At 46.5% G+C, this 18,866-nt stretch overlaps 1 protein-coding gene across 5 annotated transcripts in view; it reads left to right on the top strand.

Moving 5' to 3' along the window:
• The first annotated feature begins 4,307 nt into the window (after nt 1–4,307).
• SYN2 (synapsin II) overlaps nt 4,308–18,866 on the top strand; it is a 623,389-nt gene continuing 608,830 nt past the window's right edge. For 3 of the 5 annotated variants that reach the window (XR_009456083.1, XM_059715916.1, XM_059715917.1), the window contains exon 1: nt 4,312–4,799. Coding sequence is in view for 4 of the 5 variants with exons in the window: in XM_059715916.1 (XP_059571899.1) it covers nt 4,462–4,799 (338 nt within the window). In the remaining variant the exon portion in view is untranslated. Of the gene's footprint in view, nt 4,800–18,866 lie in introns of all 5 variants that reach the window. The other 2 variants (XM_019496298.2, XM_014597696.3) reach the window with 2 other exon arrangements.

Raw genomic sequence — 18,866 nt, 5'->3', positions numbered from 1 at the left:
CCACTGCTCCATGCTGCATGGGGGGCTCTGCATGAGCCCTTCACCCCCCTCGTGCTGCCCCAGCCCCACATGGCTGCCCTGCCCAGGCCAACTCTGGCCCTTTAAGAAAAGCAAACAAACAAACGAGACAACTCCGGACTCACAGCTTCTGCCGGCGATCCCCGCTGCCCTGCACCATGTGTGGGGCTCATGCAGGAGCAGTGAGCTACAGGGCTTTTCTCCGTTTTTCTTTTTTTAAAGGATCGGAGCTGGCCCGGGAGGGGCAGCTGTGGGAGGGTGGAGGTCGGGGGGGGGGGCAGCAAGGATCGCCCCCCACCAGCAGCACCCAGTGAGCAGAAGGGCTTTTTTTAAAAAACACAGAGACCTGGGGCAGCCATTGCAGGGGGGCTGGGGGAGCAGGTGGGGGCTGAGGGTGAGGGGGCCGGAAGGGGTCCTCCCATGGTCCCCTCCCCCAGCCCCCACTCCCCAGCCCCTCATATACTTACCAGTTTGAAGTCAGCTGCAGCTCTTGACTGCAGCCACCCGGGACTACCCAAATCAAAGTTCTCTGAATCTTTTCCAAAGATTCGGAGAGCTTTGAATCAATGTGGACCTTTAACTAGGTCCCCTGATTCGATTTGGATTTGGAGATTTGGCCACTGAATTGGGCTGAATCTCCTCCAGATCGAATCACCACCTGAAGCTTTGAACAGCCCTACTAATTTGTTTCAGATTTTTTCAATAGAAGAAAGGATGCATTGTTAGTGATGATAGTAGGGATCTATTACTAAAAATTCCTGGAGCCTGCTATTCCTAATGTCACGGGCAGGGTCCTACAGGAGGGCCGTAATCTCCTCAAGGCCCCCTCCCCGTGCCAAGTCAGCCCAAGGGCACCCTCAGATTCTCGCCCGCCACGTCTTTGATGTCACTATATATTTGGGAGGCTGCCTTTTACGCCCTCTTGGTCACTTCTAGCTGGTTACTCGGACCCCGTGAACTCCCGGACTCCTTGTGGGTCCCGCTCTACAATGGGTGCTTCCGGGGCACCCTAGCCTTATGGGCTATGCATGGCTCCAACCACCCCTTATACCACGCCCCAAGCCTCACAGCTGGAATAGATATTGTTCGGTCTCTCTCTCTCTCTGTCTCCACTCCCTTTCTAGCACTTGGTCTCTCGACAGCCCTGTCTCTCTCTCTCTCTTCCCACGCCCTCTCTCAGGGCCTCCTCTGCAATGCCGCCCACTTCTGGGGCCTCCTCTGCAACGCCGCCCTCCTCTGGGGCCTCCTCTGCAACATCGCCACCCCTCGGGGCACCTCAGTCAAGCCGCCCCCTTCTCCGGGTTTCACTGCAATGCCGCCCCCTTCTCCGGGGCTCACCGCAATGCCGCTTCTCCACAACACCCCCTTCTCTGGGGCTTCTCAACTGCCCCTCTCTGGGGCTGGGTTCTATGTACCCTGAATGCTGCGCCCTCACTGGCGCCTTGGGTCCTCACACTCTGCCGTGAGTCCCCTATGAGGCCTCCTCCAACCCCTAATAGCCTCACCCAAACCACTGGTTTAACAAACAGTAACACAAACTCAAGCCTCTTGGCTATAACTTAAAACATAAGCCACCCGGCTATAATCACAGTTCAGCCTACTGGGGTTCTTCATCCCACAGCAGTGTCATGTGCTGCTCAGGCTTCTCCTTGGTTCTGCAGCAGAGAGCTCCTTCCTCCATGGCTGGTGACAGGGAACCACCTCTGGCCTCAGCCTGTGATTTATATAGGAACCAGGCCCTGCCCCTTTCAGTCAGCTGACCTCCTGGTTGCCCTGGCAACCCACAGCTGGGCTCCTTATTCCTTGCTAGGGCTCTTTTCCCTGCAGTTTCCCCCCTTTAGGAGCAGGGCACCTCAGTGCCCTGCGACACCTAACATATGTACATGACTAATTCCCACCGAAATGAATGGAAGTTGCACATGTGTAATTGTTGGGAAAATAAGGATCAAGGATCATAATAATCAAGAGAATCAAGAGATAATAAGGTAATTTCATCATTGTCGACAACTTGCTGTGTCAATGTAATATAAATCATTTTATATATATGCTTCTGTCTACTCATAGATAACATTATTTAATACTTTGGTATGCTCTCCTCAGGCCCGATGAGGAGAGACTGAGGGACCTGAACCTATTCAGCCTTGGCAAGAGGAGGCTGGGGGGGAAGGGGGGGGGGACCTGGTGGCTGCCTACAAACTCATCAGGGGAGATCATCAGCAAAAAGGAAGAGCTCTATTTTCCCCAACACCACCTGGGGTGACAAGGAACAATGGTAATAAACTGATGGAGAATAGGTTTAGGAGGCAATATTTTACAGTTAGGGTGGCTAGAATCTGGAACCAACTTCCTCGGGAAGTGGTCCTCGCCCCTACCTTGGGCAAATGCAAGAAGAGGTTAGATGATCACCTGTCTGGGGTCTTGTGAACCCAGCATTCATTCCTGCCTGTGGCAGGGGTGTCAGGATAGATGATCTGATCAGGTCCCTCCTGACCCTAGCTACTATGAAACTATGAAAGCTTGTTCATCCCATTTAAAAATAATCTTCAGTAATTCTAATAAGTCTTAATGGCATTGATGAAAATCCAGCCATTCTTCCTGATTGTATTCCTTCAGTCCTAAATTCACTCTGAAGTAATTGTAGCTCCAAATATCTTCCAGCAGTGCCAGCCATTGACTGGTGAAGTGAACAAGACATTTTAACTACATCCTTAACTTCAGGTTACTTCACTTGTTTAAGCTTCCCATGGTCCTAATGCAAATTACAAAAGAATATTGGTCGCAGAGTGATTTTGAAAAATGAGCCATGCCTATCTTAATCATTTTCTTATCATCTTCAGGATGCATTTATGGTATAAACACATCATTTTAAAAGAAGCTTTGGAATTGCATTTAACTGGGTCAATGTTATTTTCTACCACTAGATGTTAAATGAACATCTATGAATGCAGTGATTCATTAAATAGGCTTATGCAGGATGCTACATCCCACCAGCGTAGCCATAGAAAATTGAAAGGCGAAATATTTGGAACATAGGACTAGCCCCTATAATGTGAGAAAACAACATTTATTTTGCTTCAAGTGTTTGTGATACGTCATCTCTAAACAGTTGTCAAATGCAGCGTAGAACATATATTTCAGCTACATTCCAGACAAAAAATTACATTAAAGTTTAAATAATATTTCAATAAATTAAGATTAAACTACATTTCGGAGATGCTGTAATCATCCCAGAACAAAGCATTACCCATGCAGGAGAGTCAGGGGTAAGATTACACTGATACAAACTCAAACTTTTTAAGGTGTGAAACTGCCTTGGGCATGCACATGTTCTACTCTGCTGTGACAGCGTACAATGACTTTATGATTATGTAGGATGAGGAGTTTATTTACAGCTTCTACTAAAATGACATGAGAATTAACAGTAGAGTTAAACAGCTATAACATTACATGATCTGTTACAGGTAAGACTGTACAAACAGTTACATGTTCTGCTGACTGTGATGAGGATACATAAAACTAAACCAGATAAAGTGATGTCAGAGAGTAGAATACAGAATGAACTCCAGGCCATATCTGGACCCTTGTTCCTCACAGGAGCAGCAGAGATGCCTCTGCTCTGCTAAAGGCCTGTCAGTGTCAGCAGTTCTTGCAGAGATGGGAGGCATCCCAGGGTGGTTGCACTTTTGCACCCCCTTTTCATTCCTGCTCCGCCCAAAGTTTAAAACCAACTGCCTGGCAGCGATAGCGGCGTTTCTAGTCCTGTCGGGCAGTGTTGAGGGAGTCACCTGACTTATTGGCTCATTGTCATCCAGGAGCTCCCTTCCACCCACTTCATTACAAAGGTGTTAGGGGCACGGCCTTGGCCCCCCCGGCTGATGGTGGGCAGGAATCTCCTGTTGCCAGGCCTGCAGACTGCCCCGGCGTCCCTGCAGCCATATTCTTCGGTTCGACCCGCGCCCCCTAGTACAGCTTCGGCCTCATTTGTAACTGAGAAAATTCTGCGTCGAGTAGACGGGAGGGGCCCTGCGCCCCGTGGGTGCCCTTCTCCCGCTGCGTGGGGGGCATAGGGCGGCAGGGGCCCACCCTCGCTCCCGGCCCCCACGAGGACACGAGAGTCCAGCCACAGTGGGGCCAACAGCGCCCCCCCGCCGGGCCCCACCCGGGCGCTGCGCCAGCAGAGGACGAGCCGCCCAAGCCCCGGCGCCGCACAGGCGCGGCGACGCTGCAGCCCGGCCCCGCCCAGCCCCCGGTGCAGCGCCGCAGCCTAGCAGCCGCGGCCGCCGCCCCCTAGCGGCCAAGGGCGCAGGCGGCGGCAGCAGACGCGCGCGAGCAGCGGCAGAGAAGCAGCCGCTGGCGCCGCCGCACCGCAGAAGGCAGCTCCGTGACCCGCACCCGGCCGTGCTCTCCCGCCGCCGGTGGGGCCGCCGTCGCCCGCCCGGCCAGATGATGAACTTTCTGCGGCGCAGGCTCTCGGACAGCAGCTTCATCGCCAACCTGCCCAATGGCTACATGACCGATCTGCAGCGGCCCGAGCCGCAGCAGCCACCACCCGCCGCGCCCTGCTCCGCCTCGCCGGGCTCGGAGCGCCGGCCGCCGCCGCAGTCGGCCTCGCCGCAGCAGGCGCCGCAGTCGGCGGGCAGCAGCTTCTTCAGCTCCCTCTCCAACGCCGTGAAACAGACGGCGGCCTCGGCCGGCTTGGTGGACGCCTCCTCCGTCTCGGCCGCTGCCGCCGCCAGGAAGTTCAAGCTGCTGCTGGTCATCGACGAGCCGCACACGGACTGGTAAGTGCCGCCGGCCCGGCCCGGCCCCGCCGTCCTGCCGCCTCACACGGGCTCGGGCCCTGGCGCAGTGGCCCGCGAGGCCACGGGCCCGCAGACTGGCAGGGAGCTGAGGCCCCCGGGGACGAGCCCGCCGTGCGCACCCCGAGGCGGCCTCGCGCGGGCGGCGGGCGGAGCGTGCTGGAGGGCGGCCTGCCTGCGTCCCTGGGACCGGGGGTGGTTCCCGCAGGTCCTCAGCCTTTTTTGTCGCAATGTGGAAAACTTGTGGGACGTGGTGCTCTGGAGCCATGAGGCTGCGGGCAGCCGTCAGGTACTGGCCAGCGTCATTCGGGCTCCCGGCTGAGGAGTCAACTTTCCCATTCCCATTATCACCTGGAGGTTTGTGCTTCTCATTGAATCGCCACAAAAAGGAGGTGGGCAAATGGACGCTCCCCCCCCCCAAGGTGTCTCAATAGCACCCGTGTTCATAGATGTGTTGGACCTGCGTGAAGTCTGCGGTGCGGACCCACACCTTAGGATGTGGGTTGTCACGATGCAGGACAGGCCCCATGTTCCTCCTGTTTGTTCATTAAGTCACCCTTCCCCCTTCAGCGGCATCTCCCCATCCAGCCACCTAGCATCTCATTCAGCATCACAGCTGCAGTTTGACATGCCTGAGTTCTGGGTATGAATGAGGTAGCCTATACTTGAGAGCCTTATAATGTGGCAATTGCTTGTTTTGCTATTGGAGTCTAAACCTGGGTGTGTTACTGATAGGGCCCACATTTTCACAATATTATCTGTAAATGGGGAAACTCTATAAGTAGTTGCAGGGCTTAATTTTAAACAAAAACATTTTTCAATCTTCTGATTTAATAAAATATTTGAAATCGAAATTTAAAACATAGTATGATTAGGGTAATAAAACAATTTATATATGTAGGGAAACATCATTATTGGTCTATAGTGTTTTAATACTGTACAAAAAAGTTCTTAATTTTTTGGGGGGGTGGAATAAAACCACTATACCCAAACAGAGTGTTTAGGTAAGCATCAATGGATGCAGCCTACTGTATTGCAGTCTGAATTAATAAATGAAGGATTTTTTTTCTTTACTCAGTGTAAATCAAAAGGAAAGTGTTTCACAGTGTACAAGCCCCTGTTTTGTAAATTAAATCACCCTAAAATCCTTGTCCAGTAAAGTTAGCCCCTGATGGCATCTGTCCATGCCTACTGAGACCTGTGTTTTTGTAGTGATAGTCAACATACATAGTATCCAGGTCAGTATACAGGTACTGTAATCTTGAAGTTTTGAACAGTTTTATAATGCAGTCAGAATTAGCAGAAGCTGCCTCTTAAGCCTTGTTAATGCTGATAAACTCTGTACTGTAAATGAAAATGGGTGCCATCTCTGTTAGGAGAGCAGATGTGTTCACAAATGTGCTTAATCCTATTCATATGTGCATATTTGACTTTGACTTTTTGATAAATACTTTGAAAATGATATGTGAGAGTTCTAGAAAGAACAGTGTGCAGTCAATATTTTTTACCTGTATTTGAACTATTTTCCAAAGAATTAAAACCATTTTGTAATTAAAACCTTTTAAATAACTGCTGAAATGTAAGTGTTTGGATCTCAAAAGTAAATACAGTAATGGGGAACTTATGCCTTTGGAATTATTGAAGTTTATGTTGAAACTTCATTTAATTTGACTAGTTGTAGAAAACACACATACATAATACATGTTAATTGGCGGAAATATATAAATATTTCTTTTGATTTTCTATTGCAAAAGATGAGTTAAAGCAGTTTTTTCTGCTACTCTTGATCTATTAGCCAGGTTGTATATGGTGTGATGTGGTGACATGTAGTTTTAACAAGATGAGGTATGTAGAACACCCCTCATATAATACACTTTCTTAAAAAGAAAATCATGTCCTGAATAGACACCTGATAAATGCTGAGTTATTTTGGGATTTTTCTGAATTTTAGGTTTATATAGTAATAAAAATTAATTTAATGTGGGAGCAACTTGGAACATGGACTGCTTTTATTCAGGCATATTAAGTTAATGGTTTATAGATTGCAACCTGGATGCAATGCATTTCAGTCTTTAAAGAAACAGAAGTCTGATTTCAGCTCTGGTCCAATCTAGCACAGTATCTTATCCAATAGAGCTAGATCTAGAGGCTTCAGAGGAAGCTGAATTAATTTTGGTGTAGGCAAATGGTGACTCTTCTCTGCTCCTCCAAAAGTAGATCTCATCTCCTAAGCCCTAAAGAAGAAGGTTTAATATCCCTTTCAGGATGTTTGTTGTTTTTATTAAGGATAACTCTGGATGTTCTTCATAACATGAGTAGTCCAATCCTTTTCTTTCTTTTAAGTAATTGGGCCTTCTTGTGGCAGAGTTCCACAGTCTGAAAAAGAGTTTTCTTTTATCAGTTCTGAATTTTCTTCTTTTATTATTGAATTTGTTCTTTTTTATCATTTTACAAACAGAAGGAGCTAAGAGGCAGAAGGTCACACAGCAGGTTAGTGGAAGAGCTGGAAATAAATCCAAGGTCTTATGACTTCTAGTCTGGTTTTCCTAGCCAGTGGATCACAATGATTATTCTAAGTTATCTGCTGCATATCCATGTCTCTACTAATTTATCTCATTTACGATTCTTGGGGAATTAATTCTAGCTGTGCACGTACCTTTGTGTGCATTCAGAGCAGTATAGTGTGTTGGTGGGGTGGGTGTACACCAGTGTCTGCTGAAATGCTGTATGTATGTCGCTTCATCCTGCAGCTCTTAGCTGGATAACATTTAGGTTGAATTCAGTGAGGGTTTTTCCTGAGTAATTTGTAAGGAAAAGGTTCCCAATGACTATGAGTGTAAGGCTCAAGTGAGCCAAGTCCCAGTTTGTTACCTGGAGTTAATTTGCACATTGTTCTATGGTCTTTACGGCATTTCAGTCTGTCAGTGTACGGTTTTCCTTAAGATTAGAAAAAAAATTCTTTACTGTGACCTTGCATTTCTCAGTTATGGTACTCTAAGATACCACATCTCTATGAAGCATAACTTCTCAGAGTAGTTAGCATTGGGAATTTTTTGTTGCATCCTTTAAATTTGTATATTGTAACTTTTCCCAAAGCCTACCAAGATGGTAGTCTGCAGTCTTCCATTTTCTAGCCGTTTGTTCTCTCCTTTGAAATACTTCCTCCATGTAACTGAGGGGAAAAAAAAGAAAAAACATTTAAGACATATTAATAGTTTACTAGGAGATCTCTCGTTGAGGCTTTGTCCAAGCTTTTGCTCTTCTGCATGCTTCTTGTGCACCTGTTCAGAATCTCATCTAGCTTCAGATGAATTGGATTTCACTCCAGACAACATGGAGAAAAATGGAATGGGCAGCATCACTTAAAAATGGAAAGGTTGTGGCCAAGGACCTGCAAACTTTGCATCTCTAGTAATCCATAATTGTTACATTTCATTTTTAAAAGGTGTCTGGCTTTCATGACGAAGAAAATCTTTAAAATGTGAATTTTTTGTTTTTGAAACTTTCTGTTGCTGAAGAATCGGTGGTGGTAAAAATAAAAGTGGGAGGAAAACTCCAATTTATGTGAATTAGTATGAAAGAAGCAATATTTTTGTTATTTGATATAGCTTTAAATCATTACTGCTATAGTATTCTTTCCTAAGTTTTTTTCAAATAAGATAGCAGAAGAATGTGATGGATTCTCTAGGTACAGAGAGGACATTTTTCCTTTTTGGGTTGAAAATAAAATCAGAAAGAATAGATACTTGAATTGCATTTGTCCTCTGCTCTAGCTGTGTGCCATAAGTAATCATCTGATGTCCTTGTTTCCTGTTTTGTGCCAGGACTGCTGCCAGCAAGATGGGTTGGCAGAAAAGGAAATTGCTGAAAATATTTGAGGGAGCAAGTTGCCCATCTGGAAAAAAAAATGTTTTATGTTCAAATATGGACATTTTTATGTTTTTAAAGGGGTTTTTGGTTGTTTTTTTTCCCATCTAAACTTCCTGAATGTCCAGTGCATGATCTTGTGTGTGAAAGCATCAAAACCAGACTCGTTCAGACAAGGCTATAAGAAATGCAAGGGAAGTAGTCAAAATTGAGATTATACACTTTTCTTTCAAACCAAATCTTATTTTCATTATCAGTACATTTCCATAGCATGTAGCTTTGCTAATGTTTATTGAATGTTTATCTTGTTTTAGGTCTAGAATATTTTTATTTTTAAAAAATTCCAAAGAAGAATTCCATCTGAACATAGAACTTTCTTTTTATAATATCAATGAGAAGTCACTTAAAAGTAAAATATTACTTGCCTTTACTACTTGACAAGGAATGTTGTTCTAGTGTGCAAGGACCAGAATATGATTCAGCATAAAATTAATGAAATTCTGGCTGTGTGTTTTGATTGTTTAGTAGTTAAGTGATGAAAAATTAGATTAAAAAACAACTTTTTAACAAAAATTAGATTAAAAAACAACTTTTTAACATTTAACATTATTTGTAAGAAATACCATCAAAAAAACAATGCAAACTGAAACTCAAATTCTTGTCTGTGCACCTATTCAGTGAGGCTGTCTACATGAGTAAATCTTGGATCTTAAATAAATAATTAGGCCCTTCGTCTTTTCAATAATTGCAATACAGTTAGCAGTTTAAAATAAATCTGACACTAATATGGAACTTCAGTACCTACAATATTCACTTCTCCTGTTGTGAAAATGTATTTTATTCATTAATCCCTTTTTCAGAAAGTGTTATTTGGATTTGTTTAGCAAAGCATAGTTGAAAGAAAATCTATAACCTGTTGGAAAGGAATTCTGAGAGAAAGGAAGATGCTCATTGGAAAGTCCAGGTTTGGGATGCATCAGATGGGTAAAACCAGTTGTATGACTTGAGAAGAGACATTCTAATCATCAGTCTGTCTCTTTGAGATTAGAGGAGGAGAAATTAAATTCCTTGTTTTCAAACATGATATCTGTTAATCAAAAGCTTTGGTGCCCTATATGACAATAAAGAGTCTCACTTTTTAATATGAAAATAGAAACCTTAGATGAAACATGGATTGTGTGCCTTTAACTAATTTGTAGGTAGACAACACATTTGTGAAATCCCACTGAGATCAGTCAAGTGTGAGAGAGATTAGTATAAATTTCTGTGACTGCTTGATTTTGCAAGGTTCATTCTGTGATAGTTCTAAGTTTTATTACATATGAAGCTTGTTTAGAAATGAGCCGAGCATGGAATAGACTATTATATATAACTAGAAAAGCAAGGAAAGGCATGCATGGATATTTTATTTATCTCATGTACTCTGACACAACTGTCCATTATTACTCACTAATTCCTGTGTTCTAGAGGTGGCTGTTGTGACTGCCTTCCATTAGTTCCAGTTGAGTCTCTTTGAACTACATTTCTAATATGCCGCTGTAGTGCGAAAGGGTACAAACAGAAGATGCCAGGCCAGGGCAGGAAGGGCTTAAATGACTGCCTGAACCCAGTGAATTAACTCATCTCTACTTCACAACACATACTAGTAATGGCTCTCTTGCAATTACAAGAGAATTGCAAGAACATAAGGAAATAAAAGGAGTGAGGTAAGCACAAAAAGGGGTTGCTACATACAAACAAAATTCACATCCACAGGCTGGAAGGAGCCTATAGCTAGACATGGTTGTGGCAGTGGGGTTTCTGGAAGAAAGGTGCCCACTTCAACCTGTGTATCCATTCATTATGAACAGAGACTATATCATAGGCCCTATTGAGAGAAAGGAAAGACAGGTTTCTACTAATGGTTTACATGCTGTATGTGTTGGTTTTCTTGAATTGACTGAACACTGAATAGTGCTTGAAGCAGACATGTTGCTTTCCTTTCCTTGTCAGGGCTAGGCATTCCACTCCAAGCTGAAATAACAAAAATATAATCCTTCAGGGTTTTTAGCCTTCTGCAAACTTTGGTTATGAATAATTATTTGAAGTGTGAATATAAACAATAAAGAAAATTAGTTTGCATAGATCTGCATTTGAACTAGATACCTATAACAAAAAAAAAGTAGCCTGGCTTTAAAAGAAAGGCCTTCTGTGCCCTGAATATTGACTATGTATTACACATGCAAATAAAAAATATAATATAGAATATTTTAGATAATCTAGGGTGTATATACATTGTCATACTTAGAAATCCATCCTGATGATCCTGTGGATCCACCTAATTTCTTGCTGTTCAGACCGAACTTGCCAGTAACAAATTAGAATCTATTAAAACAGCAACAATATGTACCAAACCACTTGCTTCATTTTCACACATGCATCCTATTGAAAACCAATGCGTAAATATAGTTTTAAATATTCCTAAAAATCATGTCATGCTCTTCTCTTCTGGAGCAACACTAGACTGCTGTGCAGGCCTCCCTGGTGAAGTCAATTTTTTAAAAGACTTCTACTTAACGTATTAGGACTTAGGGAAAGCTGGAGTCTGTTCCTAGCTCTGCTTCTAGCCTCCTGGGAGACACCTGGCAAATAATTTGTCTTTGCCTCATTTTTTCCATGTGTATTATGAGGATAACAGTACTTTACTGCATTTTTATTGGGATAAGGTGATGTCTTAGGGCTTGTGTTAAAACACTGCATTAATTTAGGGCTGATTAAACCCCTGCGTCATGTACATACCCCGCTAACTTACCTGCCTCTTTGGTGGGGAGGGGAGGGCGATCTGCTGGTAGGCGGAGTGGTCCCTTGGGCCATAGGAGGTGGGGAGGGGGCTGGTGTTTCCTTCTGTGGCAATGGCAACCCTCCCTCCAGGCAGCACCCGCCCACAGACACCCGGCTTGCATGGTCCCGGGGGTCACCGCAGCTGCGGAGGGAAGCACCGGGCCCCTGGCAGTGCAGGCAGGCAGTCAGCCTCTGGGGTGGGGGGGGAAGATCTGGCTCGCCATTTTTCTTGGGCGGAGACTGCTTTTCTGGTCTGCTGCCAGGCTTCCTGCAGAGCCGTGGAGCTGCACAGAACCCAGTGCTTTGCTCTGCAGCTGTAGGGGCAGCAAAGTAAAACTCCTCGGAGGAGTCTTAGTTTGCTGTACCTCAAGTCTTTAAGACACATTATGCCACCAAATTTCCTACAGCAGCTGGAATTACTGCACAATGCACTGCTGAGGTGTGAAAACACCGACACCATTAAAGCGGTGCAAAAACATTTAGCCTGCTTTAAAGTGTTGTACACATATGCCTCCTGTTTTGTCTACATGCAGCCTTAGAGCAGTGGTTCTTAACGTTGTCACTCAAGACATCACTTGTTAGCGTCAAGGTACCCTGTGGAAAATGCTGATTTTTAGTTTTTACTCATTTCTTGACTATGGGAAAATAGACCAATTCTTGTGTTTGTAAAGAACTCTGAAAGGTCAGAATGGTTTTGATACCAGATTCCTATTTGAAAACTCTGAGTTTATTATGCAAATCATGTGGAAGCATTTGCATACTTAACAGTGCTAATGTTGTGTGGCACCCCAGGGTTCCATGGCACCCTGGTTGAAACTGCCCTGGAGACTAACTGGTACCACTCTACCCTAGTTTCTGCTTGACTACAGATTAACACAGCTAACTGCCACTCTTAATATCTGTTCCATACTTTGACAAAGAATTGAAACAAATTTCAAAACTGTCCCAGGGGGATGATAGGAGGAGTGGGAGACCCCTCCCACGGCGTGCATCGTGGCACGGGCAGCCCACCATGACACCAAGAAGAAAAACCCTGAGAACAGGACAAACTTACCCCTAACAGGTACAGTTGGGCCGGATGACCTGTAGAGGGGTAGAGTGGTTTATCAGCCACTTTTCTCTGTGGTTGGGGCCGGCATGGCCAGGTGACATCATCAAAGAACATTGCCTAGCTGAGGTGAAAGCCAGTGGTGGGGAAACAGCTGGGGGGATGCAGGAGGGAAGGAGCTGCGAGACCTCCCCCTGAGCCAAGCTGAGGCTTCCTGAACGCTGGAGGGAGAGGCCAAAGAGGGACCCAGCAGAGGGGTCTGGGATATATTTAAAGGGATACATTGCCCTGGATGGCAAGGGAGATGGATTGGAGGAAGACACCGAGGGACGGCGAAGTTGTCAGATGCAGGATGCGTGAGTGGGGAGTGGGCGAAGGCACCTCCCTGGAGTTTGTGTTATTTGCTTCTCTTTCATTTCATTTAACGCCCTGGAGGCCAGGAGAAAGGCCACAGGATGTATGCAAAAGGCTGACTGGGCTGGGGCTGCTTGGAGACCTGTCACTGGGGTTACCTTACCATCCAAGTAAACCTGTGCGGCAGAGAGGAAAACTGTTGCAAACACCGAGGGCCAGAAAGAATGAGAGGAACTGGGACATGATATCCAAGTGGAGTCGAACTGTCCATGATCCAGCTGTTCCTACAGGCTGGTGCATGGCTGGGGTGTAGGAGAGGTGGAGCCCCAGGAGCACCCGCTGGTGACAATGCCTAGCACATCTCCCCCTGCAGAAGAGAACCCCACTACTAAACATAATATCCAAGATGTGGCAGGTGAGTATCAGGGTATCCCTTGGGGAGAATGTGACCAAACATCAAGGCACCAGGAGCAGCCTCTGCTGCAGGATCCAAGCTCACATTCTAGGGCTACACGAGAGAGGCTCCATGAAGCCAGGTGAGTACAAAAACTGAGTTCTTTTGGTTTCTGTCTTTTCCTTCATCTTTATTCTGCTTCTCTGTGTGTTTTCTTCATCTTCTGGTCATGCAACTTAAATACCTCCCTGTCCTTTTGTACCCTCAGTTTTCTTATTGCAAGTCTCACTTCCAGTTCTTATTCCTCACCTCTATCCTGTCACTTGGCTTATGAAAACTAAATGTTACAGAGATGTGGAAAGTATTTTGATATAATCAAAATAAGCTGATGCTACAAATTCTCATAAATAAAATTTGATTACACCCAGTATTATTCACTCTAAGTTTAGAATCCACATTGGAGGCTGATTTTAAAAGTCAGTATGCGGTCGTTGGGTTTTCTCTCTTTATTGTGTTTGTCAAAATTATTCTAAACACTATCAAACCATAAGTTGCATCTTGCTCTTTTTATAAAAATGCAGACCTGTGTATACAGGGCTGTTGGTTGTAGCCTTGTTGGTCTAAGGACCTAGACAGACAAGGTTCTTTGAGTAAATGTGATATCTTTTATTAGACCAACTAAATAGTTGGAAAAATTGTTGTTTGCAAGCTTTTGGGCACAAACACCCTTCTTCAGGCATAAGGAGAGTCTGCTGGTGGTTTGTGTGCTGTCTTGGGTGGAATTTTGAAACTGACATTATATGTGAGGATGAAGTGTATAAGTTCAGTAACATGTTTAGGTCTGTACTCTGAGTTGTAATCTTGCTCATGGAGATATGTAAGGCAGGCTTCGATGTGACTTGCTTAGACACTAATGCAAGCATTCTTGGCAAAAACAAAAGTAAAGGAAGTAAAACTACTGGTTTAGGATGTGAAGCCAAATAGGCGTGTCTAGACAAGCACGCACATGCCTCTTACCCTGCCTCAAACCCCTTTGAGGTGGAGCAACAGGCATGTGCGGGAACAAAAAAATATTCCCCGCACTGCAAGTATGTAGCACAGGGAGAAAATTAGACCCCTGGATATCCAGGGGTCTAAAAAAAGCAAGTATAAAAATGCGGCACAGGGCATGGTCCCCGACCGTGCTCTGAGGCAACCGGAGGCTGGGTCCTCCATAGAGACACTCTGGCTGCCAAAGCATCTCTGTGGTTGCCCCTCGCCCTGGTGCTGAAACATGTGGCTGGCCAGGCTGTGTGTTTCACCACCAGGGCTCTGGTGCTGGTGAGTAAAGGGTTGGGGGGGCTGGAGGAGGGGGTAAGGGACTGTGGGGGGGACCCCTGATGGCCCTGCCCACTTCCCCAGCCCCCCGTCCGCCCACCAGCCCCCCCCAAGGACCCTGACCCCTGCCACGGCCGGCCCCTCCCTCCACCAGACCCCCTCCCCCTGAGCCTTGACGAGGATGACCCCTCCTCCTGCCAGCCCCATGAGCCCTGCCAGGGATGGCCCCTCTCCCCGCCAGCCTTCCGAGCCCTGCCAGGGATGGCCCCTCCCCCCCGCCAGCCCCCCCCCCGAGGCTTCTGACCCCTGCCACAGCCAGCCCCTCCACCTGCCAGTCCCCCCTGCCCCCGCCAGGCCCCCCGAGCCCCCTGACCCCTGCTGGGGCTGGCCCCTCCCCCCTGCCAGCCTCCCTGAGGCCCCCGACCCCTGCTGGGGCCGACCCCTCCCCCCGCCAGCCCCCCTGAGTCCTGCCGAGGCTGGCCCTTCCCCCTGCCAGCCTCCAACCCCTGCCCTGTCCGGCCCCATCCCACCAAGCCCCCACATCGCTGCCCCCCGAACCCATACTTTAAAAAAAAACCAAAAAAAAACCTGGCACTTACCGGCAGTTGGAGCTGCCATCTGTCTGACTGGGGCCCCGCCCGCACAGTGCGGGGCAGGGTGACAACCCCAGCGGCCCCAGCCCGGGCCCTCCTGCCCCTGTGCTGTCCTGTGCTGCCTGGGGGGCTCTGACAGCAGGCCCTGGAGCCCCCCCACCCCTGCTTCTGAGGTAAGCAGAGGCTCTTTTTCCCCTTTTTTCCTCTTTTTCTGAAGTTTTTTTTTTTTTAGTGATGGTGCCTGGGGTTGTTGGTGTAGTCTTGAGGGCCTGGGGGGGTGAGCCTGGGTGGGGAAGCCATTGGGGGGGTGGTGCTGGGTGGGGCAGCCATTGGGGGGGGGCTGCAGCAGCTGGTGGGGGGTGGGGCCAGGGGGAGCAGCAATTGGGGGTCTGGGGTGGGGCATGTGGGCCTTGAAGGGGGAATGGCAGCCCCTGCGGGGGCCATTTGGCCCCTGTTGGGGTGCTGAACCCCTTGTGTGGGAGCTGAACCCTGTGTTGGGGGGCCATAGCCCTTGTGTGGGGGCCATCGCCCTGTGGGAGGGCAGCAATATATGTATTCATGAATTCATGAAACCTGTATTTTGAGTTCACTTTATTATTATGATAAGAGACTTGTTTTAACACTGTAGATATATCAATAAAACATTGTCCAACTGTTTGCTGTCTCTCTCTCTCTCTCTCTCTCTCTCTCTCTCTCTCTCTCTTTATAGTGGTCTTTTATTTTACTTGTGGAGGAACATGGATTTGGGGGTATTTTAGAGAGTGATTTTTTTCTTTTATCAGGGGTTTTTCAGTTTTCCAATAGGGAACACCAGAATTCCTACTAGGGAGGCCAGTGGCAGGGACCCTGCCTGCTCAGAGCTGGCACCTTGGACCCACCTGGCCAACTGGGGCCAAGAGGACATGCTTTGACAGTTCAAAGCAGGCCACCACACCTGGAACATCTTCTGGGTGATAGCTGCCCAGGTGGCCAGGCAGGAGGCACAAATGGCAGTAGTGCCTCACAAAGGCCAACCCTGCAACCGCAGTCCACTGGCAGCTGGCTCAGAGGGGCAGATGCCTCTACTGGCTCTGTAGTCCCCATCCAGGTCTGGCAGGGGCGCAGCAGGTCACAGCCAGGCAGCAGCCTCCACTGCCAGATTGCTGCAGTGGGTAGAGGGTGCAGGGAACTCTCAGGGCTGCTTCAGCAGTCCAGCTGGCACAAGGGATAGTGTCCACAGGTACCAAATGGCTGGGCCCCAGAAGCTCCTGAGAGCTAGTAGCCCTGAGCTACTTGCCAGGGTGGCTTTTTATACTGCTGGAGCCAGGACAGGGCAGCTTTTTATACTGCTGGGGACAGCACAGGTGCTTGCCCTGGGCTCTAGCTCCCCCTGGCTGCAGATACGGGAGGAGCCAGGCAGGGTTATTTTGCCCCTAGTGGCACAATTTGCTCTACAATAAAGTGCATGTCTGGGCACGTGTGCTGAGGCAAAAAGCCCGGCTCAAATTTGCACTGCTTCTGTTTGAGCTGCTGCAAGCACATGTGCTTGCATGTGTGGACACGCCCATAGAGGGAAATAGAAATAGGGTTGAATAGTAATCATAACTGAAACTCAGGTAGTGAAAAGTGTCTGCAGTATAGGAAAAACAAAAATAAAAGTAAAGATGGTGAACAGCATTGTATATTAAAATGGCATGTTCATCTGTGATGAAGCAAGAACAGGGTTAAAAGACTTGGTTGTGGTTGTATTGTATTGGGGAAGGACTGTTAAAGTATTTAGTGGGATAATCTGAGGGATCAGCAATAACTCATTTCCCTGTGGATTTAGAACAAATTTTGAAGGAAGGAGTAATCAAAGACATGAACATCAATACGGTAAAAGGCAACATGGATTTGCCTAGGTTAGATCATAGCAAACAAACCTGTTGCTCTTGTCTGATAAAAACTGATTTTTTTTACATATAAGGGGAATGTAGCAGATATAATCTTTCTGCACTTCAGTACAGCATTTCATATAGGCCACATGGGAAATCATTAGTTAACCTAGAGAGCTCTGGGATTAGTGCAGGAATTATAAGGTAGGTAAGGAATTGGCAAAATAGGAGATAAGAAAAAGGCAGATGTTTTCTAGACTTTATTAGATAATCTATTTCTTTCAGAAGTAGGGAAGTATTAGTCCTATTGTACAAGGCACTGTAAGACCTCATCTGGAGTACTGTGTAAAATTCTGGTCATCTTTGTTCAGGAAAGATTAATTCAACCTGGAACTGGTATGGAAAAGAACTTTTAAGACAGTAGGGGGATAGAGAGCCTGTAAGTACAAGAGACCTCTGAAACCTTGGTTTCTTTTAGCTTATCAAAACAAATGCGGAGAAGGAATATGACTGCTCTTTTTTTAACAACATTAAAATAAATCATAGATGGAGAAGAGCTGTTTAAACTGAAGGACAGTTTTTGGCAAAAGAACAAATGGGTCACTATTAACCACAAATAAAATTTGGTTGGGAATTAGAAGGGGGTTTCTAATCAGCAGAATAGTGATGCTCTGGAACAGCATTCCCAGAGGAATATATGGGAACAAAACCTAACTGGTTTCAAGATGGAGCTTTAAGCTGCATCCACATATACAGGCATGTGCAGTTTGTGGTGCCACAAACAGCGTGTGTTGCATATTAAACCATGCATAGTGCTGCTGATTTACAGGACAAGGGTGAAATTTTCTATTAGAGTTTCCCAGTAGCAAAGAAAACCCCAGGAAAAAAAAAGACCACAAAGAAGGCCAAAATGGCGTGCACTGGGACAAATGTGGAGATGGGAGAGCAAACATGCACTGGGACAAATGTGGAGATGGGAGAGTAGGAGAGGGGCTGCGTGCTCCCCCGTTTCCACGTGCCGCTCCCTGGCTGGCTGTGATGCAGGTATCTCAGCGTGGGGGCGCTTTGCTCCTGTGCCTCAGCCAACCCTCTTCCTGCAGCACATGGAGCCTGGTTACAGCAGCACACTGGGAGCTGGGAGGAGAACAGGCAGTTTGCATGGAGAGTTTACCCACAGCAGGACAATGTGTCCTGCAAGAAAGTGTATGTGCAGTGGCATGTGCTGTGGCACAGATGTGTGTCACTACTGTTTGTGCCACTGCAAGCGCACACCCCTGCTTGTCTTGATGAGGCCTTAGAAGATAATGGAAGGAATGATGACTTGGTAGTCTACAGTAGCTGGGACTTGGTGACCCAGGAGATTCCTCCCACTCCTGTGTCCTACATTCTTTATGAAATATAAATGTTAAAAAGCAGATCTAGAATCTATAAGCAGCCATGTTGATTTTAGGGACTGAAAAATAGCCACAAATGTCACCAGAGTTAATGTTTTAAATGTGGCCATGTCTCTTTCTAAGAACAAGTGTAAAAACCTGGCTCCACTTAAGTTAATGCAAAATTTTCATATAGTCAAGACTTCATCCATTGCAATACCTATACTGAGGGAGGATGAAGGAGGTGATTGACATATGAAACAAAAGGAGAAATGACTGAAATGCATGAAGGCCACAGCTCAGTAGATATAAAGTCAAGAATTTTAGTTATATGGAAATAGAGACTAAATATATAATAACAATAAATAACCAGTATTTCCAATTTAAAACCAATATTTCCATTTTCTTCTGCAACATTACCCATGCCATT

This window comes from Alligator mississippiensis, chromosome 12 (assembly GCF_030867095.1).
Source record: "Alligator mississippiensis isolate rAllMis1 chromosome 12, rAllMis1, whole genome shotgun sequence".
Classification (NCBI taxonomy): domain Eukaryota; kingdom Metazoa; phylum Chordata; order Crocodylia; family Alligatoridae; genus Alligator; species Alligator mississippiensis.
This window is presented reverse-complemented; position numbering and strand designations above follow the sequence as displayed.